We start from the raw sequence: 26668 nt of genomic DNA on the forward strand, positions 1-26668 counted from the left end.
AAAACAGTTTAAACAATTGCGGCTACTTTGCTGTTATTCTGGCTACACTGTTTGACGTGACTGTCAGTTAGCCGTAGTTGGCTAGCTAGCAAGCAAGAGATAAGAACGTCCCCAGACAATTATGGCAATGGAACATTTAGAACCAACGACTGGGTCGCGTCCATAGATACAGAACTGTTTCAATATGCTTTGTGTTGTAGTCACGGCAGACAAATATATATATTTAAGCAAACCTTACTAGGCTATTGCTACAAGAACACAAATACTTAATGACTGGCTCGCGTCTCTGGCAACCGAACTGATAGAACGAACGACCAACCGGCTTGGATAGCAACCCTATTTATGTGTCGGGACTATGTCTTGTGGAAGGATGAAATAGTATTAATAAAATCATCAAAATGACGTTTTTAATGAACATATGTCAATCATTATTTGAATAGGTTGGTAACCCGTTGTATACAAGTGATAATGCCCTCGAAGCCGGTGTTTGAAGGATATTTTTGCACAGTTTGCCGACCCGAGACGAACCCGTTCCAATATATCCTCCAAACACCGGCTTCTTAGCCATGATCACATGTATGACATTAATGAAATACGACAGTAGTTAATGATAAGTTGAAATAAGTAAAAAAAAAAAAAAAGTTAAACATTTCGTTATTGTTCAACTCTTACCTGCATTGCTCTCCGAGTCCTTTATCTATACGGTGTACGGCTGAGACAGAAGGGCCTGTGTTTTAACCAGACCACTTCATTTGATACACATACCGTTCCCAAAACAGATGAGGACCTTCGACAATATTATCTTCTTTTTCATTTTGAAATGGAAATACATTTTGAGGTCATTGTAATTCAACAAATAATACATTCTCCTCTCTTCATGTTACAACTGCTGGGGGCAAGAGAAACATGGTTCCCATTCAATCCCCATCAATTTGAAACGGTCAATACCATAATTAATATATCTGATTGTGGGTGCCAGTTTGGATAGCTCGATAGCTGTCTGGCAGGAAAGTAAAAATAGAAGCATGATTAAAAAGTCGATTTCAAGAAGACATTGAAGCAACGGGAATCAGAAGGGAAGGTTGTTTTCACAGTCAACAAAAGTGTATGAATGACCTTTAATGATAATAGTAAAAAATAATAGTAATAATACATATTTATAAGTATATAGTACTTCTGTGTTGATAGTAATAGAAAAAACAATCCATTTGAGATAGGAATGCTCGGTCAGTGTAAAATATACATATATTCAACATAGATATACATGTACAGGTTATTGCCAAAATAATGGAAAGACTTGAGTTAATGAGGAATACAAAGTATATTGAACGCAGATGCTTCCACACAGGTGTTGTTCCTGAGTTATTGAGTGTTAGTGTTTCCTTTATTTTGGCGGCTACCTGTATATTTCAATGGAAGCTGTAGTACTTCAATCTGGCCACAAGAGGGAGCTCAAACACAGCTGGTAGAGAGACACCAACCATTAAATCCTGATTTGAGACTAATAAAAAACATCATAGGTTTGTCTGTCAGTATATCATGGTTGGCACTGACTCTAAGATGTCAAATGGTTGCTCCAGCTTCCACATCCACGTCTTTATATTCCCATGCTCTTGTTCCTCCTCCATCCTCTCAACATCTCTTGTTCCACACAGAGCATGTAACAGTCTGCCACTCAGTCCCATGCCATCAAAGCTCCTAAGAAACTATCCAGAATCAAATGTCAGTTCCTTCAGGAAGCGCTTTCCTGAACATTATGTTCTGCTCATCACTCCTCACCTCCACCTCAACAACTCATATGAGGTAAAGTTCAGGCATCAAAATGGCTGCCTAGCTGGGTCCTACACACATTGTAGGGTGTAGGTTGAAGATTGCAGTTTTCCCCACATAATGTAAACTGCTGAAACTGTAGCCAGGTTACCCAAGTCAGCCAGGTGAATGGAGGTTCAGCCCAAGGGGTAGGTCAGACAGACACAGGTAAGGGGGCAGGTGTAAAGTCAAAGTCAGTAGCGGCTGTGCTCGTCTGTTGCTGTGACAATGACGTCCATCCAGATCCTCATGGCCTCGGCGCTGGGCGCCACCAGGAAGAAGAGGCGCTCGTACGTCTTCACACAGAATGTAAGGCTGGGCCGCGGAGACTGAGCGCGCGAGAGAGAGAGAGAGAGGCAGAGAGAGGGAGGCAGAGAGAGTGAGAGAGAGTGAGATGAATGGTGAGAGAGCAATAATTATTGGGATTTGGTTCAAGCATTAAGTGCATGAATGGATCATCTCTTTATCAGTTGTGGTGATATCATGGGCACACTGTTCCCTCTCTATGGTGATAAAATACTGTATATGAGGACTCACTGAAGTGGCTGTGCGCAGGTGGTCATAGTAGACTTCCTCTATAGCCTGGAAGTAGATCACCCCCTTCAGCTTCCTCTCATCACAGTCTGAAGGTAAACAATAGTCAATTAGAGAGAGAACGAGAGAAAGAAAGAGAGAGACAGACACAAATCACATAGGCATTTAGTAGGGCTGTGGCGGTCATTACATTTTGTCAGCCGGTTATTGTCATGCAAAAGACTGCCAGTCTCATGGTAATTGACCGGCAATTAACATAAACACATTTAGTATCTCCAGGCCTCCACGCATACAACCTGCGTACAAGCTTGCTGATGCACACCTTGCAACATCTATATTTTTTAAAAGTAGAATATATCAATTGAATATTCACCATCACAATAAATCCATTATTTATTTTAGGCAGGTCTAAAGAAACATTATGATATGAAGAAAATGTATTTCGGAGGAACAGAATATGATTTGGCCTACTGTATGTTATCTGGCTATGTGCCATGCCATAGGTCAGGGATACTCAACTCTTACCCTACGAGGTCCGGAGCATGCTGCTTTTCTGTTCTACCTGATCATTAATTGCACACACCTGGTGTCCAGGGTCTAAATCAGTTCCCTAATTTGTCCCTGAGCGTAAAAGTGATCATTTAAAACAGGTCCTATATTATGCTAGATTCAGAGTTATTGATACAAACCTTAGAATTTCTTAGAAATCAAAACAAATATGGGCTGCATGCCAGGGGCGCAACTTTCACTGGGGACGTCCACCCCCAGTTTTGGAATGTGATACAAAACTAGGCAACGTTGTGCTTTAGGACCATGCGGACGCCTCCGAGCAGTCGGTTAGGCTGTTTGGAGTGTTTATCTGACTTAACTTGTTTTGAATAATTATGTCCCTCCCACTTCTAAAACCAAAGTTGCGCCGCTGCATGATGCGACTATAGGCTATTCATGATTTGAGAAAGTATTAAAAAAAAGGCTTGCGTTTCTGTTACTTGCCTCAGGCTGCACAGCAGTTCTCTCATCAAACTATTCCTGCCCATTAAACTATTCTCAATTTAGTCTTGTCTTTACTAATATGTAAAATTAGTTTTGATTTAGAATGCCCATTATCAAATGGGCAGGAACAGGGGCAGGGGAAAAAAATACGTCATCTGTCTGCTCTCGAATAGCGAATGGAGGCCGCGTGCTTTTCCACCGGTCCGTTTTATCAATGATGACAGGTAGCTACTTCGGTTATATAGTGGAGCATGTGCTTAATATGAGCAGCTGAGAAATAAATATAAGGAAGCTTATTTCACTCCAAGCATCAAGACCTTTTCAGGAGCATGCTCTAGCTGCGTGACAGGTGATATTCCGCCCAAATTGTTTATGCCATGAGCTCTCCAACCCTGTTACTGCAGCTACCCATTGCTTAATTTGGAAAACCAAGTGAAATATTTGCGGGAAAATGGATAGTAACCTGTTTTCACAAAGAAACATATTTCATTAAACTGTTGACAGCCCGCCTGCCTGCACGAGGAAGGAATAAAGGAGAGAGGAGGAGATGGAAATGCATGGTAGTGACATATTCTGTATAGCTAAAGGTAATGTGCCCCCCAATTAATTCCCTATTACTAGGCTATTCAAAATCACCCTGCACAATCAATTTACCGACTGCATCGCCTAGGGCTATACGTTCTCTCCCAGACTCGTGGATAGACATTTTGGAGCATAGCATAAGGTAACCAGTCCATCCACTATGCATACTAATACAATCCACACTCAAAGGCAATTGATTACTCAAATTTGTTAATTTTGGGGTAGAGGCTCAACCAATTATGCACCAAAGACATCTTAAAATAGTTTTATTTTAGATTTTTCTTCCATGAATAATAAGCGGTAAGTACTGTATATCTGCACAATAATAATTTTAATAAAAAAAAAAAAAATGGGCTTGGGTTCATATGCCTATGTGTATGCAATCCCGTTATGCCCTCAGACTAACCATAATTCAAGAAAAGAGTCTATACAGGATTAAGATTGAATCCTACTACACCGGCTCTGACGCTCATCGGATGTGGCAGGGCTGGAAAACTATTACGGACTACAAAGGGAAACCCAGCTGCGAGCTGCCCAGTGACACAAGAAACACTGAAGCATGCATGAGAGCACCAGCTGTTCTGGACGACTTTGTGATAACGCTCTCGGTAGCCGATGTGAGCAAGACCTTTAAACAGGTAATTATTCACAAAGCCGCATGGCCAGACGGATTACCAGGACGTGTACTCAAAGCATGCGTGGACCAACTCGCAAGTGTCTTCACTGACATTTTCAACCTCTCCCTGACAGAGTCTAATACCTACATGTTTCAAGTAGACCACCATAGTCCCTGTGCCCAAGGAAGAGAAGATAACCTGCCTAAATTATTACCCCCCCCCCCCGTAGCACTCACGTCAGTAAACATGAAGTGCTTTGAAAGGCTGGTCATGGCTCACAACAACAGCATCCTCCCGGATACCCTAGACCCACTCCAATTCGCATACCTCCCCAACAGATCCAGAGATGACGCAATCTCAATCACACTCCACACTGCCCTTTCCCACCTGGACAAAAGGAACACCTATGTGAGAATGCTGTTCATTGACTGCAGCTCAGCGTTCAACACCATAGTGTCCACAAAGCTCATCACTAAGGACCCTGGGACTAAACACCTGCCTCTGCAACTGGATCCTGGGCTTCCTGACGGGCTGCCCCCAGGTGGTAAGGTTAGGCAACAACACGTCTGCTACACTGATACTCAACACTGGGGACCCTCAGTGTTCTGGCAGTATGGTGCCAGAACAACAACCTCTCCCTCAATGTGAGCAAGACAAATTAGCTGATCGTGGACTACAGGAAAAGGCGGGCCGAACAGGCCCCCATTAACGTCGACAGGGCTGTAGTGGAGCCGGTCGAGAGTTTCAAAGTTCTTTGGTGTCCACATCACCAATGAACTATCATGGTCCAAACACACCAAGACAGTCATGAAGAGGGCACAACAACACCTTTTCTCCCTCAAGAGACCGAAAAGATTTGGCATGGGTCCCCAGATCCTCAACAAGTTCTACAGTTGCACCATCGAGAGCATCCTGACCGGTTGCATCACTGCCTGGTATTTCAACTGCTCGGCATCTGACCGCAAGGCACTACAGAGGGTAGTGCCTTTACGGCCCAGTACATCACTGGGGTCAAGTTCCTGCCATCCAAGACCTATATACTAGGCGGTGTCAGAGAAAAGCCCCAAAAATTGTCAAAGACTCCAGTCACCCAAGTCATAGACCTTTTTCTCTGCTACCGTACGGCAGCGGTACCGGAGCGCCAAGTCTAGGACCAAAAGGCTCCTTAACAGCTTCAACCCCCAAGCCATAAGACTTCTGTACAACTAACGAAATGGCCACCGGATTATTTACATTTGTTTTTTACACTGCTGCTACTCGCTGTTTATTATCTATGCATAGTCACTTCACCCCTACCTACATTTACAAATTACCTCGACTAACCTGTACCCCTGCACATTGACTCGGTACAGGTACCCCCAGTATATAGCCTTGTTATTGTTATTTTATTGTGTTACTTTTTTATTATTTTTTACTTTATTTTATTTGGTAAATATTTTCTTAACTCTTTCTTGAACTGCATTGTTTGTTAAGGGCTTGTAAGTAAGCATTTCATGGTAAGGACTACACATGTTGTATTCGGCGCATGTGACAAATAAAGTTGTTTTGATTTTGATGCATAAGCTATAATATGCCTACGGGTGTTTTTAAAATATCATCACCTTAGAAAGCTGTCCGTTAGGCTTTGAAACAACATCTACAATAACCATGTTTTACAATCCGTTTCAACCTGCTGTTGAACTTCTTTCTTCAAATTGATCCTCAGAGTGAGGTGAGTTTTAAAAGCACGATACTGTTTTGATGAAACGTGTTTGATGTGATTTTCAAATGCATTTGCATTGATGTCAAGAGTGGTTAGAGGGACAACAGAGCCCTGAATACCAGGCCATTAGGAACTGATGATCATTAGCAAGTTGGGTACTATCTAAGCATGTCCAGAGTGCATAACAAGAGATTACCTTAACTCAACTTCACATGGAAATGTATAGCAGTCATGACTCAAGACTGCCGGTGTGGCGGTAATAGGGTCACCGCAACAGCCCTAGCATTTAGGCTTATACATACCAACACCCACCACACCCACACAGTCTCTCTCTCTCAGCCCCCTCACCTGTGTAGTAGGCTAGCCGCCTGTGGTCCATATCGAACAGGAACCACCTCCTCCTCCAGGTCTTGACCCGCCCCCCTCGCTTGGTCAAGAAGCCGGCACAGCGGCGAGGGGACATACGCAGGCCCATGCACCCCGCCACCCCGTGACCCAGCGACTCCACGTGGGCCCGCAGGTCAAAGTTCGCAGAGAGGAAAAGAGGTAGGGAGCGCTGAGAAAAAGAATGAGTATAATGTATATTGTTTCACTATAAATATGCAAAATTAAACGGATCAACGTTACAAGGTTAGTGAGAAGGAGACAGACAGAAAGAAAGACAGATTGAGAGAGCAATAAACAGGGAGAAAGGAGAGGTTGGAGAAAGGATGTATAGCACTATAGAGAACAGACAGACAGACAGACAGACAGACAGACAGACAGACAGACAGACAGACAGACAGAGACAGACAGAGACAGACAGAGACAGACAAACAGAGACAGACAGACAGACAGACAGACAGACAGACAGACAGACGGACGTACCTCAAGGGAGTTGGGGACTGGACTGGTGGTTTTTGGCTGCTCCTCTGGGTCAGGGACTGGCCTGGTCTGGGACTCTACTGGTTCTGCTGCTCCTCGGCCATCCAGCTCTCTCTGCCTCTTCTCCTCCACAATCACCTGCCTCCTTTCCTCCTGGATCAACACACATGCTCTATCTCAATTATCCACTTCCTTGTATCCTATCTCCTCGTGTCCTTATGAATCATATTGCCTCCCTTCGAAAGAGGTGCCTCCCTTCAAAGACCTTTTTCAATTCCTTTTTCATTTTTTAGAAAGATGCATACTTTTATTGAAAACAGGGGGGTTAAGATTAAGTACAATATCTAGGCTGAGGCATATACACTCCCCTACGTATTTATTTGGACAGTGAAGCTAAAAGTTCATTTGGCTCCATACATTTTGGACTTGAGATTACATTTTTTTTTATGAGGCGTCAGTACAGAAGGTCACCTTTTACTTGAGGGTATTTTCATACATATGTTTTACCGTTTAGAAATGAAAGCACTTTATGCACATACCCCCATTTGAAGGTGTCATAAGTATTTAGACAATTTCACTTAAAAGGTTAGCATGTTTTGGGGGCATGATCCGTGTGCATCTGTAACTTTCTCATTCATTATTATTCTCGATTCATTCGTGATTAACCGTGATCATGGTAGCATCCACATGAATGTAGGAGTGTTCAGAAATATATTCTATTCTTATTTCCAATAAAAGTGACACCAAAATGACACAATACATTATTTACCATTCATTTCTATTGGGCACAACATAATCTGAAACACAACCAAAACAAACTGCAAATGCATCCAACGAGTTTGTAGAGTCGCACGCTTGATGTAATAATTGCGTGCTAGGAATATGGGACCAAATACTAAACTTTTGACTACATTTAATACACTATAAGTGAAATTGTCCAAATACTCATGACACCTTCAAAATGGGGGCACTAGACACATTCATTGCATTCATTTCTAAACGGTAAAACAGATATGTATGAAAATACCCTCAAATAAAAGGTGAAATTCTATACTGACGCCTCATATAAAACAAGTTTTAGCTTCACTGTCCAAATGAATACATTGGGGAGTGTATTTGCTCGGTGTTGGAGACACAGTAATGATGACATAGTTCAGTTTTGTTCGTTTTCTATGAAGTGTTCTTCCATTTCACAGTCTGTTTTCATCTGGTGGTCATGTTGATTATCTATGGTAATCAGTCAGTTGTCACACAACAGGGTTGTGTTCATTAAGCAACAAGCAGAAGAAAACCGACTGAAACAGGGAGGGACTACCTGAATTAATCGTCCAGTAACGTTTGTAAACGTTTTGTTACAGTGTGCCCTAATGAATATGACCCGGGCATGTCTAAAGCTGTGTGTCTCTGGTGATTAGGGATGTTAGTGGTGGTGACTCACCCTCTCTTTGAGAAGCCTCTCTCTCTCTGCCTTGGCCTCCTTCAGTCTCCTCTCAATCTCAACCAGGTTTAACAGTCCCAGACTCGGGCTGGAGGGAGAAGGAAAAATACATACATGTCAGCATGTCAGAGTTATTGGCATTATTGTCGTCAAGGACGCAGACACAGATGTACAAACATACAGACACGTGCACACACGCCCACGCAGAGTGAAAGCAGCGTTTATATTTCACTCACACACACCTAGCAAACTCACCTGGCCAGTCTATCACACTCCACATCACATCAACTACATCTCCACTCTGACCCAATCACCCAATCAATCTTCCACAGACAACTCATCACATTCCCTCTCCTCCTGACAGCCAATCAGATACCTACTCTTATTCACTCTCAACAGAATCACACTAACGTGTTCCTTTAAACTTTGTGTGACTTTAGACATTTTTTCCCTCCACTGACCTGGCAGCACGGGAGCTACTAGCACTGTTACAGGGGGTGAGGAGACCACTGTCATTGCTGGGCCCAGGTCTGTGCCCGTTGCTGTGTCCATTGCTGTGCCGGTGGGAGGGGAGGGGGGAAGTGAAGCGCTCTGGGCTCGGACTGTCAGGTACCATTCTCACCAGCCCTGTGAAAGAGATAGAGATAGAGAGAGAGAGACACAGAGAGAGAGAGAGAGAGAGACACAGAGAGAGAGAGAGAGAGAGAGAGAGAGAGAGAGAGAGAGAGAAAGAGGAAGGGACACAAAAACAGCACACATAGCACTTATTATATTATATAAGAGACATGGTAAGGAGAGCACGAGAAAGGGGGAGAGAATAGAGAGAGCAGAGGAGAAAAAATAGAGGGGGAGAATGGATGACAGTGCAGACATACAAACACACACACACACACAGTGGGTTAGAGAGAGAGCCTAGAAATTGGATTTATGCAACAGTGGAGTAAACAAACTGAACAGAATTTCTAAAGAACAGCCATAGACTAGTAGCCCCACTGGCTCATCCAGTTCATACAGCTATATCCTGCTCACGGCATGGTAATAACACACAGCTACATCTGCTACTGACTCGTCTTAGCAGACACTGAAAAGGCAGAGAGAGAGAGAGAAAGAGATGGAGAAAGAGAGAGAAGCAGAGAGAGAGAGAGACGCAGAGAAAGAGATGGAGAAAGAGAGAAGCAGAGAGAGAGACAGGGAGATAGAGAGAGAGAGAGTAGGAGAGAGAAAGAAAGTAGGAGAGAGAGAGAGAGAGAGATGGGGTGGAACTAAACAAATACACAGACAAAGACAGAGGATCAAAGAGAAAGAGAAAGCAAAAATGTAAAAATGCTCTGAGGTAAAGCAAATGAAAAAAATGAATTCATAATTAAACACCAATCATAGGTCACCTTGCGCCGAGACCGGCCTATCGGCGAGCTTATTGTTGCGGTGCGAGCTCCGTCTCCGGGGTAAACTGGCGGATTCTTTGGCTTGTTCCTGAAGTTAGGGAATAACACTGTGATTTTGTGTTTCAGTACATTACTGGGAGAAAAACAACAAGTGAATCAAATCAGTGTTTATGTACAGTGGCAAGAAAAAGTATGTGAACCCTTTGGAATTACCTGGATTTCTGCATAAATGTGTCATAAAATTTGATCTGATCTTCATCATAGTCAGAACAATAGACAAACACAGTCTGCTTAAACTAATAACACAAATTATTGTATTTTTCTTGTCTATATTGAATACATCATTTAAACATTCACAGTGTAGGTTGGAAAAAGTATGTGAACCCCTAGGCTAATTACTTTTCCAAAAGCTAATTGGAGTCAGGAGTCAGCTAACCTGGAGTCCAATCAATGAGACGAGATTGAATATGTTGACTAGAGCTGCCTTGCCCTATAAAAAACACTCACAAAATGTTAGTTTGCTATTCACAAGAAGCATTGCCTGATGTGAACCATGCCTCAAACAAAAGAGATCTCAGAAAACCTAATATTAAGAATTGTTGACTTGCATAAAGCTGCAAAGGGTTACAAAAGTATCTCTAAAAGCCTTGATGTTCATCAGTCCACGATAAGACAAATTGTCTACAAATGTAGAAAGTTTAGCACTGTTGCTACTCTCCCTAGGAGTGGCTGTCCTGCAAAGATGACTGCAAGAGCACAGCGCAGAATGCTCAATGGGGTTAAGAAGAATCCTAGAGTGTCAGCTAAAGACTTACAGAAAACTCTGGAACATTCTAACATCTCTGTTGACGAGTCTACGACACGTAAAACACTAAACAAAAATGGTGTTCATGGGAGGACACCACGGAAGAAGCCACTGCAGTCCAAACAAAACATTGCTGCACGTCTGAAGTTCGCAAAAGAGCACCTGGATGTTCCACAGTGCTTCTGGAAAAATATTATGTGGACAGATTAAACTAAAATTGAGTTGTTTGGAAGGAACATGTGTGGAGAGAAAAAGGCACAGCACACCAACATCAAAACCTCATCCCAACTGTAAAGTATGGTGGAGAGAGCATCATGGTTTGGGGCTGCTTTGCTGCCTCAAGGCCTGGACAGCTTGCTATCATCGACAGAAAAATGTATTCCCAAGTTTATCAAGACATTTTGCAGGAGAATGAAAGGCTATCTGTCCGCCAATTGAAGGAAGTAAATCAACAACAGAATGGCTTCAACAGAAGAAAATACTCCTTCTGGAGTGGCCCATTCAGAGTCCTGACCTCAACCCGATTTAAAATGCTGTGGCATGACCTTGAGAGCGGTTCACACCATACATCCTAAGAATATTGCTGAACTGAAACAGTTTTGTAAAGATGAATGGTCCAAAATTCCTCCTGACCGTTGTGCAGATCTGATCCGCAACTACAGAAAATGTCTGTTTGAGTTTATTACTGCCAAAGGAGGGTCAACCAGTTATTAAATCCAAAGGTTCACATACTTTTCCCACCCTACACTGTGAATGTTTACACGGTGTGTTCAATAAAGACATGAAAACGTAGAATTGTTTGTGTGTTACTAGTTTAAGCAGACTATGATTGTCTATTGTTGTGACTTAGATGAAGATCAGATCCAATTTGATTACCATCTTATGAAGAAATCCAGGTAATTCCAAAGGGTTCACATACGTTTTCTTGCCACTGTATGTGTCACATACAAGTGGCAAACATGATCCGTGTCAACGGTAACGGCCCGGCAACACACCTGAGGTGATTTGTGAATGGTCAGCGGCGAGAGTGACATCGTGCAAGGGACTGAGCTGGGGATGTTGGACCAATCAGCGAGTGGCTTCTTCTCTTTCAAGACCTGATAAGAGATGGGAGTATGCCCATTATATAACCGGTTATGGCATAAACTCAGCCATGAAGAGGACAATGAAAAAAGAGACAAGTGAATGTTGTTGTTATAATGAGCTAGACATGTCAGTTAGGTTGGCCAGACCGTCAATCATCAGACCTGGATGACCACACGACACACTAAGACGGTTGTGTCAACATTTAGCCATGGCACATAACGAAATGACATAGTGGGAGTGTAACAAGTAGCAAAATACATTCTGCAACTCACTGAGAATGGAAAATGCATGCCAGCTCTCAGGAACCACCCTAATGAGTTAAAAAAAAAGATGTCCCTCTCACTATATCTCGCTTTCCCTCCTTCCCTCCCACCCCTTCTCCCTGACTCACAGACACATGAGCAATTCAGAAGCGGCATGCATTCTCCGTTAACCCGTCTCAGTCTCTCTCTCTCTCCTGTCTGGAAGAGCAATGAAATACATTTCTCTCTGCCAAAAACAGTGCCATCTCTTCTCATTAGTGACTACTACCCATATGGCTACCCTAGCATGTCATACAAAGTCGTATTGCATTCAGACACAGTTGTACAGAAACACACTGTCTGTCCCTCCTTTCTCCCCCTATCTGCCACTCCCTCCCTCACTCCCTCTCTCGTCCTAGTATTAACTAACACACTTAGCCTGTATTAAATGCCTTTTCTGATTAACCCAATCTACAGACACTTGAAGCGTGCATATTTGATTTGTGGTGTCTCTCAGCTTACCGGTGTTGTTGCGACGTTTTTAAGTTCTCTCAGCTTGTCTTCTCTCATTCCCTCTCTCTCTCCCTCATAGTCACCCTCCCCTGTTCTGCTTTTCTCTTCCCTGTTTCTTCCTTCCCTACCTCCCTCCCTCCCTCCCTCCCTTCAGTCATGCCTCTCTCTCGCTCACTCTCTATGCTCAGTTGTGCTCTTTCCCTGTCTCTAACTAGTCTCCTCCCCCTTTTCAACCTGCCCTGTTATAATACTAATCAAAGGCATGTCATTGGTTCAACAACAAACCATATCACTGTCCAAGCAGGGAGTTGACAAATCATACACTTTGGCGCTTCGGACAACCATTATGAATATTGAATAAAAACACTGGCAACAATGGACATTCTTATCTAGCTTCTAAGCACTTCATTTAAATGTTACATTTTAGTCATTTAGCAGATGCAGTTTGTACATTCATTTCAAGATAGCTCGGTGGTACAACCACATATCACAGGCATAGAAAGTACATTTTTCCTCGATGACGTAGCTATCAGTAGATCAGTAGGTGACATGACAGAACTTGGGAAGGTTGAAAACTAGGCGGGCTGCAGTGTTCTGGATAAGTTGCAGGGGTTTGACGGCACAAGCGGGACTTCAGACACTTCATTTAATGTATCATATTTATCATACTTGGGCCACCGGGAAAATAAGACATAATCATTTCCCTGATCAATAATAAATAAATAAAGTTAAAGTTCTGACATTTGCTGGTCATCGGTCTCTGTTCCCCGTATTACCCTTTGAGTGGGGTGGAGCAACTCTTTCCTCTCCTTCCTCAAGGCATTCATCTCTCTCTCCTTCTCTCTCTCCATCTCCTTCAACTGCTTCTCAAGCTGCTGGACTCGCTCCTGAAGAAAGCAATGAATAAAGAAAAGAAATCGACCAATGAAACGTCAGGCACTTAATATTAAACACCGCGTCATTCTGTCTCCTGTCATTCCTGTACTGTGTGTTCAGTGGCATGTTAGACAGAGGATGTTGTTGTTAGTATTATAGAGTTGTTGTGTGAAATATGCGCAGTATCTCATCTGTTACGTCTCATGTCTTATGTTAATAGTCAGTTCATCTAGGTATGTTCAATGGCACACCTTCCAGCATCCATTGGAGTTATGAGAGGAGATGTGGGACGAATAACAGAGGAGAGGAGTGAGAGATGGCAGGGAAGAAAGATTTAGTGATGTCAACTCAGCACAGTTCATATGTCAGAGAGGAGGAGATAGAGACATAGAGAGAGACCGAGAGAGAGAGAGGGGTATAGAGATGAGCTGTCAACCCAAGCAAGGCCACAGTGCAGCTGAATCAACTCTCTCCCACTCTTTCCTCCCCTCTTTCCATCACTATCACTTGTTTCATCTCTCTTTCTCTATTCTCCCACTTTTCCACCTCATCACATGATATCCTAAGTTTATCCTCTTTCTTCTCTCTCCTCACGATACAGTCCTTCCTTTTATCCTTCAACCCCTCCCCTCCACTACCCCTTTTACCTTGCCTCTCCATTCTCTACTTTTAGTCCCTCTTCTCTCCTCCAATTCCTCTATTGACCAGCTCTCCCTTCATCTATACATCCTTCTCCACTTTCCCTCCCTCCCTCCCTCCCTCCCGAAGGTGCTTCTGATGCAATTGCCTAACTTGTTTGTGCAGTCATGTGACAGTGGAGGGTGATGACGTAGAGTGTGAGGAGAAGGGAGAGTTCACGCTCATGTCTCCGTTTGAGAAGAGGAGGATGAGGGGATGGGGGTTACTTGTGAAGAGCCGTTTCCAAACAGAGAGTGACTACCATTGGGGGCACAGAGTGGGGGGAGAGGAAGAGGGCATTTAGAGAGAGTCTGTGGTGGGGGATACGCTTCTAACCAAACCAGTAGAACCTGCTTGGAGATGTGAGATTCTCTGAAATGTTGTCTTCTTATTTGACAACCCTGGCTTACCTGCGCTGAGTTGACAGCATGCTTTTGGCATGAGATCTCCTTCTCCTTCTCTTCGTCGTTCCCTCTCTCCTTCCCTTCTATCTTTCCTTCGCTCTCCTCCTCCTCTATTCCGGCCTCGCTCTCCAGGACACGGAATTCCCAGTCCTCGAACACCCGGCAGGCTGCATCCACCATCTCTTTCTCCTGGGAGAGAGAGAGAGAGGGACGGAGGGAAAGAGAGATGGAAGAGAGAGAGAGAGAAAGAGATCGGGATGGAGGGAGAGAGAGAGACGGAGGGAAAGAGAGACGGAAAAGAGAGAGATGGAGGGAAAAAGAGAGTGGGATGGAGGGATGCAGAGAGAGAAAGTGATGAAAGAAAGATGCAGGAGGAGAGGAATAGACAGAAAATGGAAGAAAGCTGTTGATTAGTACAGAAAGAGCCTGTGGCTTAGAATACTAAAACAAAAAACAACTGGTTAGACCACTCCATTCAAGAACATTAATTAAACACAGACCATAAACCCTAAGTCCTAGGTCTCTAGCTTGTGTCCCAAAGGCCACCCTATTCTCTATTTAGTACACTACCTTTGACCAGGGCCGATAGGGCTCTTGTTACAAGTACTGCACTATATTGGGAATAGGGTGCCATGTGGGACACATCCTCTGTCATCAGAATGACACGCCATTGTCAGTGTCACTGCCAAAATGCACAAAGAACCCTTTGTCTGCCTGCCTGCATGTCTGTCTCAGATACCTCGATGACACTTTGACCTATCAGGTATGAAGAGGTACTACAAAGATAACTAGTACCGCCGACAAGAAAGAACGTACAGTTACTGAAGTCAAATAGAACGGAACTATGTCTTTGTGTCCCTGAGGCAAGCTTAGCTAGCTATCGTGTCCCAAGGCAGTAAGTCGTGAATGTGGCTAGGGTTATGTTCTATGGCGCTGTTGTTTGTTACGCTGTATCTTCGTCTTCATGTACTCTTTCCTCTTCTTTCCCCTTGGGTTCTCATGCAATCCTTTATAACCATGACCAGAGAGATTTGAATTGGAACACATGATGTTAAATGGGTTCCAACCAGAGGCAGTGTGAGACCATGCCGTCACTGGCACCTGAATTCAACTGTATATGAGGCTAGAGCAAAAGCTAGCTCTCCACTGCACAAAGTTGACTTCACTTCACTTCACTTCACAAACAGGAAGAAGATGCAGTGCATTCTCTTTTACACACAGTCTCGTGGCAAGGCATAAAATCATATCATATTCATAAGGTACCAAACGGAAGAAAATGGACGGAAACAGTTAGGGACAAACTGGACTTAAGAAGCGCTCTTTTTCTTTTCTTTTGCAAAATGTTTTAAAACATTGCGTGCCTTAATGAATACCAACCCAGTCAGTGGACTGTTCCTGGATCAGTAAATCACCTGTTGTAGTTGGACCAGTAGATGCTCTCTCTGGCCCTCTGGCTGACTGGGGATCAGTGTCTCCTTCTCCTCCAACCTACTCCTCAGCTCCTCAACCCGGGCCCTCTCCACCTCCAGACTGGCTCGCTCCTACAGAGAGGGAGAAAAGAGGAGGATGAGGGATGAGAGTGGGAACAGTCATCCCTTTATATAAAGATCCATCTGTTTGTCAGATCATTCCACTGTCACATAGCTTAGGCCTATAGTATAAAGTGTCACATGGAGTGACTCAGTATCTACCTCACTGATATATAGCTACTCATGTTCAGGCCATATCACTCTCGAGTCCCACACCATGAGATTCAAACATACCGCCTGAAGACAGGATGCTTTGGATGGTATTGAATGGAGCTCTGTCTGTGTACCGCTAACCGTCCGTCAGTCTGTCTGTGACTGTCTGTCTGCATGGCTCCCTATGCTCCTTGTGTGTACAGTACTACTGACCTTCTGTCTGTCCGTCTGTCTGTGTGTCTCCTTGTGCCTGCCTTCCTCCTGCAGTGTCTGTAGATCCAGAGTGTGTCTGCGCAGCTCGTTCCTCTCCTCATGCAGCTCCCCCTCCAACAGGGCTATCTCCAACTGCAGCTGGAGTGGCAGACAGGAGAGAGAGAGAGAGAGGTTAATCCCACAAAGAAGAATGCAGAATGTGCCTTTGAAGGAGACATTAGAAAAAAGGAGTTGGTTTGAAATTGAACAGATCCAGAATCAGACTTCATCAGGCACATTTACTGAACAGCCACCACTCTTCATAAAAATGGTTTGATATGAGACACAATCAGGGTTTAACTTGGTTCATTCATTAATCCATCGGTGTCTCACCTCTATCTTTAGCTCCTCCCTCTGCTGGTCGATCTCTGTGATTCGCTGTTGCAGCATGGAGGGCAATAGTAGGATCCTCGGTGAACGCGCCTCCAAACGTTTGGCTGGAGACTGAGAGGTAGAGAAGAGAAGAAGAGACACATAGAAGATCTAAAAGTCCTTCCGATGGCTCAGTTGGTTAGAGTGCGATGACTGCGGCGCCAAAGTTACCGGTTCAATGCCAGCGTTGGACACATACACTAATGTATATGTTGAGTTGCTTTGGATAGCAGAGTCTGACTCTGACCACATTACCAGAATAAACAACCAACCCAACCAACCATCCTCGACGCAAGTTAACGTGAGACCCACTCCTCCTTACCCTCTCACTCTCTGTGCTGCTGCTCTCGGTGTCTGACTCCACCCCTGAAGAGGCGGGGCTTTGCCCTCCAGCCAATCGGGTGACCCATGGCGGCCGCAAGCCCTGCTCCCATCGGCTCCTCGGGGTGTCTATATTGTGAAGGTGCATTTCTGTAGGATAGAAGGAGATGGGATGATGGGAGGTACATGACTTGATGGAATAGGGTTAGTGCTATCTGGGATCCTTGGACGTCCTTGACCAGTACCCCTAACCCTTAACTTGCCCATTTTAAATGTGAACTTCAACAGGGTGACGTCCCAAGGACCCTGAATATAGTGGTAATGCAATACACCGCGTGGTTAAGAGCTAAAGGAACCAGGTGACAGTTCACAGAAGTGATACTACACTATGAGCAGTGTCAGCAGCACTAAGCACTTTAAAGCAGAATATCCCCCTGACTTCCAGAAAAGATGTAACAGTTGATGGAGAAAACACCCAGGAAAAAGCGATAGTGAAAGAGAGGAGAGAACACAGGATGTCAGAAGGTGGTTTGGGATTGTATTTCAGGACAAGGACTGTTAGCACAAGGCTTTTGCTGAATGGACAGGGGGCACTGTACAGTAAACAATGCCTATTCATGTCCCAGCTTTTTTGAAGTGCATTGTGGGGAAGCATGGCACACAAATTTGAGTCAGTGCAATGATGTGGTCTTACAATAACCATACACAGATATACATAGAAACAAGGGGATTCACCTTTGAAGTACTATTCACAGTACATAGTACTATACACTGCTCCCACACAACACAAAGCCACATTATGAACGAATGCATGCATTCTCAGCGATAACTAGGTCATTTAATGTCTTTATGTCACTTGCTCATACGAGTGTAATCAGTAGTAAAATAGCAGCAAATATGTAACGACCAAGCAAACCGACTGCACACACTCATACACACACACACACACACGTGGGAAAATAGTCTGGATTCCCATTGTCCAAACCTTTCCCACCCTCTCCTTTTCCCCTCTCTACTCCTCTCATTCCGTCTCCCTGAACTCCTCTCTTCTCTCTCCCTTTCTTGCTCCTCTCCTCCTGCTCTCTCTCTCTCTCCATGCACAGGCCTTATTAGGCGATGGGGCCTGGAGGAGTGGTGACATGGAGATAAATATACAACTCTGATATGAGTGAGGGCTTCCAAACACAGACTGGCACACTGACACAGAGACAGACAGAGGAGGGAGAGAGAGAGGGACAGAGAGTGGAGGAGGAGAGGAGACAAGTGGGGGGAGGGGGGTGGGGGGGTGGGGGAGGAAGTGGGTTCTAAAATGTCAGAGGCCAGTGTCATATTTCCAGTGAGGAGATGGAAAACAGTCAGAGTGTGTGGCATATATCTACACAGCGCTGTACACAGGACATACAATACTATGTTGTTTATAGAATAATAGTGCAAGGCTGCATGCATGAACTATGTATATACTGTGTTTTTAAATGTGTGTGTGTGTGTGTGTGTGTGTGTGTGTGTGTGTGTGTGTGTGTGTGTGTGTGTATGCATGCATGCATACATACATATCTGACCTAGAAATACCGTATGCCAAATTCCATATGGTGAAGTTATTAGTTACTATTACTTCCATTCCATAAATGTAAATATTACATGTAATGGACAGCACATGGAGGTCATGCTTTGGGAAGAGGGCAAAATTAGAGTGAATGCTGGTGAGGAGAAATCTTTGTTAAAACCAAGACTGACTCACATCCATATGACCCAAACGGACGTTTGCATTATCCGGTTGAGATACACTATCAACAGTAAGAGAGACTGTAGTGTTGGAGAGAGTCATGCAGGAGTAAAGTCCATTCTGTCATGTCAACACAGATGCTATTCAGAAGCAACAAAACAAAGGCTAAACAAACAAACCAGGGTTGAGTGTGTAATGGCACCCTATTGCCTTCTTTTGACCAGGGCCCATGGACAACAATACAGAGAAAAGAGAGGACGGGAGGGAGGGAGGGAGGGAACACAAAGAGACTAACTTAAAAGGATGAAAAAGAAAGTGAGTAGAAAGGGACATAATTAAGGGGAAAGGGCAAAGGTATAATAGAGAGGAAGATTAAACATTTTTGTGTTAATGTGCTGAAAATATGTATTTATTACAGAGGAGTGGCAGGAGAGATGAGAGAGTGGAAGAAACAGAGGCAGTCCCAAGGAGTGAGTGTGAGTGTGAGTGTGAGTGTGAGTGTGAGTGTGTGTGTGTGTGTGTGTGTGTGTGTGTATGTGTGTGTGTGTGAGTGTGCGTGTTATGGTGAGTGAATGAGGACCCAAAAGCGAACTAACTTAAACAGAGCTTCTTTAATAACCAAACATAGGTAGGCTCAGATAGACCGGCAGATTCCGACAGGACAGGACAAGGTTACAGCAAACATGACGATAGTCTGGCTCAGGCATGAAACACAACAAACAAGAATCCGACAAGGACAGGAACAGAAACAGAGAGAGATATAGGGACCTAATCAGAGGGAAAAAGGGAACAGGTGGGAAACGGGGTGAATGGGTAGTCAGAGGAGACAAGGAACAGCTGGGGGAAAGCGGGGGAGAAAAGGTAACCTAACAACGACCAGCAGAGGGAGACAGGGTGAAGGGAAAGGACAGAGACAAGACACAACATGACAGTACATGACAGTACCCCCCCACTCACCGAGCGCCTCCTGGCGCACTCGAGGAGGAAACCTGGCGGCAACGGAGGAAATCCTCGATCAGCGCACGGTCCAGCACGTCCCGAGAGGGAACCCAACTCCTCTCCTCAGGACCGTACCCCTCCCAATCTACGAGGTACTGGTGACCACGGCCCCGAGGACGCATGTCCAAAATTCTACGGACCCTGTAGATGGGTGCGCCCTCGACAAGGATGGGGGGGGGGGGGGAAGACGAGCGGGGGCGCGAAGGACGGGCTTGATGCAGGAGACATGGAAGACCGGGTGGACGCGACGAAGGTATCGCGGAAGAAGAAGTCGAACTGCGACAGGATTAATGACCCGAGAAATACGGAACGGACCAATGAACCGCGGGGTCAACTTGCGAGAAGCCGTCTTAAGGGGAAGGTTCTGAGTGGAGAGCCAAACTCTCTGACCGCGACAATATCTAGGACTCTTAGTTCTACGCTTATTAGCAGCCCTCACAGTCTGCGTCCTATAACGGCAAAGTGCAGACCTGACCCTCTTCCAGGTGCGCTCGCAACGTTGGACAAAAGCCTGAGCGGAGGGGACGCTGGACTCGGCGAACTGAGATGAGAACAGCGGAGGCTGGTACCCGAGGCTACTCTGAAAAGGAGATAGCCCGGTCGCAGACGAAGGAAGCGAGTTGTGGGCGTATTCTGCCCAGGGGAGCTGTTCTGACCAAGACGCAGGGTTACGAAAAGAAAGACTGCGTAAGATGCGACCAATAGTCTGATTGGCCCGTTCTGCTTGACCGTTAGACTGGGGGTGAAAGCCGGAAGAGAGACTGACGGAAGCCCCAATCAAACGGCAAAACTCCCTCCAAAATTGAGACGTGAATTGCGGACCTCTGTCCGAAACGACGTCTGACGGAAGGCCATGAATTCTGAAAACATTCTCGATGATGATTTGTGCCGTCTCTTTAGCAGAAGGAAGCTTAGCAAGGGGAATGAAATGAGCCGCCTTAGAGAACCTATCGACAACCGTAAGAATAACAGTCTTCCCCGCTGACGAAGGCAGTCCGGTGACAAAATCTAAGGCGATGTGAGACCACGGTCGAGAGGGAATAGGAAGCGGCCTGAGACGGCCGGCAGGAGGAGAGTTACCGGACTTAGTCTGCGCGCAGACCGAACAAGCAGCCACGAAACGACGCGTGTCATGCTCCCGGGTGGGCCACCAAAAACGCTGGCGAATGGAAGCAAGCGTACCCCGAACGCCAGGGTGGCCGGCTAACTTGGCAGAGTGAGCCCACTGAAGAACGGCCAGACGAGTAGGAACGGGAACGAAAAGAAGGTTCCTAGGACAAGCGCGCGGCGACGGAGTGTGAGTGAGCGCTTGTTTTACCTGCCTCTCAATTCCCCAGACAGTCAACCCGACAACACGCCCCTCAGGGAGAATCCCCTCGGGGTCAGTGGAGGCTACTGAAGAACTGAAGAGACGAGACAAAGCATCAGGCTTGGTGTTCTTAGAGCCCGGACGATAAGAAATCACGAACTCGAAACGAGCGAAAAACAGCGCCCAACGCGCCTGACGCGCATTAAGTCGTTTGGCAGAACGGATGTACTCAAGGTTCCTATGGTCAGTCCAAACGACAAAAGGAACGGTCGCCCCCTCCAACCACTGTCGCCATTCGCCTAGGGCTAACCGGATGGCGAGCAGTTCGCGGTTACCCACATCATAGTTACGTTCCGACGGCGACAGGCGATGAGAAAAATACGCGCATGGGTGGACCTTGTCGTCAGAGAGGGAGCGCTGAGAAAGGATGGCTCCCACGCCCACCTCTGACGCGTCAACCTCGACAACGAACTGTCTAGAGACGTCAGGTGTAACAAGGATAGGAGCGGATGTAAAACGATTCTTGAGGAGATCAAAAGCTCCCTGGGCGGAAACGGACCACTTAAAGCACGTCTTGACAGAAGTAAGGGCTGTGAGAGGAGCTGCCACCTGACCGAAATTACGGATGAAACGACGATAGAAGTTCGCGAAGCCGAGAAAGCGCTGCAGCTCGACGCGTGACTTAGGGACGGGCCAATCAATGACAGCTTGGACCTTAGCGGGATCCATCTTAATGCCTTCAGCGGAAATAACAGAACCGAGAAATGTGACGGAGGAGGCATGAAAAGTGCACTTCTCAGCCTTCACAAAAAGACAATTCTCTAAAAGGCGCTGGAGGACACGTCGAACGTGCTGAACATGAATCTGGAGTGACGGTGAAAAAATCAGGATATCGTCAAGGTAAACGAAAATAAAGATGTTCAGCATGTCTCTCAGGACATCATTGACTAATGCCTGAAAGACAGCTGGAGCGTTAGCGAGGCCGAAAGGAAGAACCCGGTATTCAAAGTGCCCTAACGGAGTGTTAAACGCCGTCTTCCACTCGTCCCCCTCCCTGATGCGCACGAGATGGTAAGCGTTACGAAGGTCCAACTTAGTGAAAAACCTGGCTCCCTGCAGGATCTCGAAGGCTGAAGACATAAGAGGAAGCGGATAACGATTCTTCACTGTTATGTCATTCAGCCCTCGATAATCTATGCAGGGGCGCAGAGACCCGTCCTTCTTCTTGACAAAAAAAACCCCCCGCTCCGGCGGGAGAGGAGGAGGGGACTATGGTACCGGCGTCAAGAGCTACAGACAAATAATCTTCGAGAGCCTTACGTTCGGGAGCCGACAGAGAGTATAGTCTACCCCGGGGGGGGGGGTGGTTCCCGGAAGGAGATCAATACTACAATCATACGACCGGTGTGGAGGAAGAGAGGTGGCCCTGGACCGACTGAACACCGTGCGCAGATCGTGATATTCCTCCGGCACCCCTGTCAAATCACCAGGCTCCTCCTGTGAAGAAGAGACAGAGGAAACAGGAGGGATAGCAGACATTAAACATTTCACATGACAAGAGACGTTCCAGGAGAGGATAGAATTACTAGACCAATTAATGGAAGGATCATGACAAACTAGCCAGGGATGGCCCAAAACAACAGGTGTAAAAGGTGAACGAAAAATTAAAAAAGAAATGGTTTCACTATGATTACCAGAAACAGTGAGGGTTAAAGGTAGCGTCTCACGCTGAATCCTGGGGAGAGGACTACCATCCAGGGCGAACAAGGCCGTGGGCTCCTTTAACTGTCTGAGAGGAATGTCATGTTCCCGAGCCCAGGTCTCGTCCATAAAACAGCCCTCCGCCCCAGAGTCTATTAAGGCACTGCAGGAAGCTGACGAACCGGTCCAGCGTAGATGGACCGACAAGGTAGTGCAGGATCTTGAAGGAGAGACAGGAGTAGTAGCGCTCACCAGTAGCCCTCCGCTTACTGACGAGCTCTGGCCTTTTACTGGACATGAAGTGACAAAATGACCAGCGGAACCGCAATAGAGACAGAGGCGGTTGGTGATTCTCCGTTCCCTCTCCTTAGTCGAGATGCGGATACCTCCCAGCTGCATGGGCTCAGCACCCGAGCCGGCAGAGGAAGATGGTAGTGATGCGGAGAGGGAGGCGACGGAGAGCGCGAGCTCCTTTCCACGAGCTCGGTGACGAAGATCAACCCGTCGCTCAATGCGAATAGCGAGTTCAATCAAGGAATCCACGCTGGAAGGAACCTCCCGGGAGAGAATCTCATCCTTTACCTCTGCGCGGAAACCCTCCAGAAGACGAGCGAGCAAGGCCGGCTCGTTCCAGCCACTGGAGACAGCAAGAGTGCGAAACTCAATAGAGTAGTCTGTTATGGATCGATTGCCTTGACATAGGGAAGACAGGGCCCTGGAAGCCTCCTCCCCAAAAACAGATCGATCAAAAACCCGTATCATCTCCTCCTTAAAGTCCTGATACTGGTTAGTACACTCAGCCCTTGCCTCCCAGATTGCCGTGCCCCACTCACGAGCCCGTCCAATAAGGAGAGATATGACGTAGGCGAATTCCGACAGGACAGGACAAGGTTACAGCAAACATGACGATAGTCTGGCTCAGGCATGAAACACAACAAACAAGAATCCGACAAGGACAGGAACAGAAACAGAGAGAGATATAGGGACCTAATCAGAGGGAAAAAGGGAACAGGTGGGAAACGGGGTGAATGGGTAGTCAGAGCTGACAAGGAACAGCTGGGGGAAAGCGGGGGAGAAAAGGTAACCTAACAACGACCAGCAGAGGGAGACAGGGTGAAGGGAAAGGACAGAGACAAGACACAACATGACAGTACATGATAGTACATGACAGTGCGTGTGTGTGTCTGTGTGTTAAAGCTGTGCGATCCAGTTGCGCTAAATTTCCTGAACTTGTGCGATACCAATAAAAAGATCGATAAGTTTATAACATTAATGTGCACCAGTATTTTGTATTACCCTTTAAACTACTACTACTAGTTTGATGGTTGTAGCATCATGTGTCCCATTAACAATCACACATATTAACTAAATGTATTTCATTTCAAACTTCTCTAGTATAGGCTACTTATCGCAATGAACAATATCAGCATGGTCGGTATGGTCGTGTCGATCATTTTCAGTTCATGGCCCCAGCTCTAGTGTGTGTTATTCAACTACTGTCCTATCTGGAGGTGACACAATGCGTAACCCTCAAGTCCGAGGTCTGAAGACTCACTCACTCAATCTCTCACACTGTAGTGCTAATCTTTCCCCTCCACTCAGCAATAACCAGCAACAGTTGAAGCATCATACTCCTAGTACACACACAAGAACACACACGCCCTCTCAACAGTGATCGATCATGCACGAACAGAAGCAAGGATTCCATGATAATTTGATTCCACAATCCTTACTACCGACACACAAACACACAGAAAGAGAGAGAGGGAACAAAAGAACACAATTGAGGTTCATTCATACTTGTCCCTCCACCCTCTCACTGCAGTTGGTAATATGCAATCATATCTAAAGAAGTGGAAGCCTGTTCACTCTTGACCCACCTGTGTTAACAGGATTACAGGACTGTGATTCAATTCAATTCAATCAACTGTATTCATCCCTGAGAGGCAATTATTGCTAGCAGCCATAGGATACTGATTGATTGGTGTGTGTGTGTGTGTGTGTGTGTGTGTGTGTGTGTGTGTGTGTGTGTGTGTGTGTGTGTGTGTGTGTGTGTGTGTGTGTGTGTGTGTGTGTGTGTGTGTGTGTGTGTGTGTGTGTGTGAGTGTGTACGAGCTAATGTTCTTCCTCTAGCTCCTTTGACCACTTGAGGTCAAGTTTGGATCCTGTTAAACTTCAGCTGACGGAATCATCATCAACCCCCTTACTGTGTGACAACGCTCATGTGTCGGCCTATCAGCCTTATCTATCTGAAGAGGACAGACTGCAGCCACAGTCATAGATATACAGTTCAACAAACTCTGTTTGATCATTTGATGGTGGCCATTTTGTCTTGTGTTGGAATGTTCATGGAAGATGTTCATGTTCATGGAGAATCATTTGACCAACTCAGTGACAGCAGAATACAGCAGTACTCCTACAATTAGGGACGCACGATACATCGGTGAACATATCGGAATCAGACGATATTAGCTAAAAATGCCAACATCAGTATCGGCCCGATGTCTAGTTTAACGCCTATGTGAAAAACGATGTCAAAGCTGACGTGCATATCAATATAACATAGGTACGTGACGTAATGACGCCACGTAAAATGTTACGCTACAGGTGCAACATAGAATTCCTAACCTAGTCCACAATGTCTGCTGTGTGAATCGAGCGGTAAACAAGTCGAGCAGAAAATTTCAGCAAGACAACTCAAAGGCTAAATCCATTAACGCCAAGATAATGGTATTCATTGCCCTTAACAATTAACCATTCACTGTCGTGGGTGATGTTGGCTTTCGCGACTGGTGAGCACTGGTACACACTAACGTAACCAAGTGCACTATTGTTCAGATGTTGCCCTACTGGAGTTACACAGTAATAGCGTCACTGCTTTTAGCTTCACGACATACTATGGAGTTCTGTTTGGGTCTTTGCGCGTCAAAAAAGATATATGTCAAATAACACTATTTCACTCGTTAAATAAATTTGACACGTCAAATAACACAGTTCTATTATAGAATGTTGTGTGTACTGAATTTTCACGTGCAAGCCAAGCGCTACCACTACTATCAGTAGCACTGTCAAAGCTGTACGAAAAACGAATTGAGCAATTATGACTTTGATTATTCAGTTACATTTTTGAATGAACCTTTATTTAACTAGGCAAATCAGCTAAGAACAAATTCTTATTTACAATGACAGCCTAGGAACAGTGGGTTAACTGCCTGTTCAGGGGGAGAATGACAGATTTTTACCCTGTCAGCTCAGGGATTCGCTCTAGCAACCTTTTGGTCACGGGCCCAACGCTCGAACCACTAGGCTACCTGCCATTTAAGCAATAGACAACAAGATCTTAACAGGTAATTAATTAAATGACACAAATTTCACACGAATTTAACAACAACTTGCAGGCATTGGGTTCAGAACAACAATGACATTTATTTTATTTTTTTTCAAAAACACTAAGACTGGAAGGGCATGTGCCTGTCTCTCACAGAGTCACACTGACTGTGACCATAGTTCCCCAATATAATTGTATGGAGAAATTACAAAGAAAAAGTAGGCTAAGCACTGTGTAGCCTATTCAGAACCATACGCACATTCACAATCAAAACAAGTGACAAGAGCTATGCTATGTACAGTGGCTTGCGAAAGTATTCACCCCTTGGCATTTTTCCTATTTTGTTGCCTTACAACCTGGAATTAAAATAGATTTTGGGGGGGGGGGGGGGGTTGCATCATTTGATTTACACAACATGCCTACCAATTTGGAGATGCTAAATATTTTATTTTG

At 45.3% G+C, this 26668-nt stretch overlaps 1 protein-coding gene across 2 annotated transcripts in view; it reads right to left on the bottom strand.

The window, feature by feature from the left end:
• Positions 1 to 438: 438 nt before the first annotated feature.
• The window catches only part of LOC110488593 (pleckstrin homology-like domain family B member 3), a 34114-nt gene continuing 7884 nt past the window's right edge, over positions 439 to 26668 (bottom strand). For both annotated transcript variants that reach the window (XM_021560872.2, XM_021560863.2), the window contains exons 2-15: positions 17157 to 17305; positions 16796 to 16906; positions 16424 to 16561; positions 15941 to 16069; positions 14535 to 14717; positions 13347 to 13457; positions 11725 to 11826; positions 9925 to 10012; positions 9001 to 9166; positions 8540 to 8627; positions 7105 to 7254; positions 6586 to 6793; positions 2347 to 2432; positions 439 to 2138 (exon numbers count right to left, since the gene is read on the bottom strand). In XM_021560872.2, the coding sequence (XP_021416547.1) occupies positions 2004 to 2138; positions 2347 to 2432; positions 6586 to 6793; positions 7105 to 7254; positions 8540 to 8627; positions 9001 to 9166; positions 9925 to 10012; positions 11725 to 11826; positions 13347 to 13457; positions 14535 to 14717; positions 15941 to 16069; positions 16424 to 16561; positions 16796 to 16906; positions 17157 to 17303 (1842 nt within the window). In that variant the 5' untranslated portion in view covers positions 17304 to 17305 and the 3' untranslated portion in view covers positions 439 to 2003. The remainder of the gene's footprint in view (positions 2139 to 2346; positions 2433 to 6585; positions 6794 to 7104; positions 7255 to 8539; positions 8628 to 9000; positions 9167 to 9924; positions 10013 to 11724; positions 11827 to 13346; positions 13458 to 14534; positions 14718 to 15940; positions 16070 to 16423; positions 16562 to 16795; positions 16907 to 17156; positions 17306 to 26668) is intronic.

The sequence above is a fragment of the Oncorhynchus mykiss genome, chromosome 2, assembly GCF_013265735.2.
Source record: "Oncorhynchus mykiss isolate Arlee chromosome 2, USDA_OmykA_1.1, whole genome shotgun sequence".
NCBI lineage: Eukaryota > Metazoa > Chordata > Actinopteri > Salmoniformes > Salmonidae > Oncorhynchus > Oncorhynchus mykiss.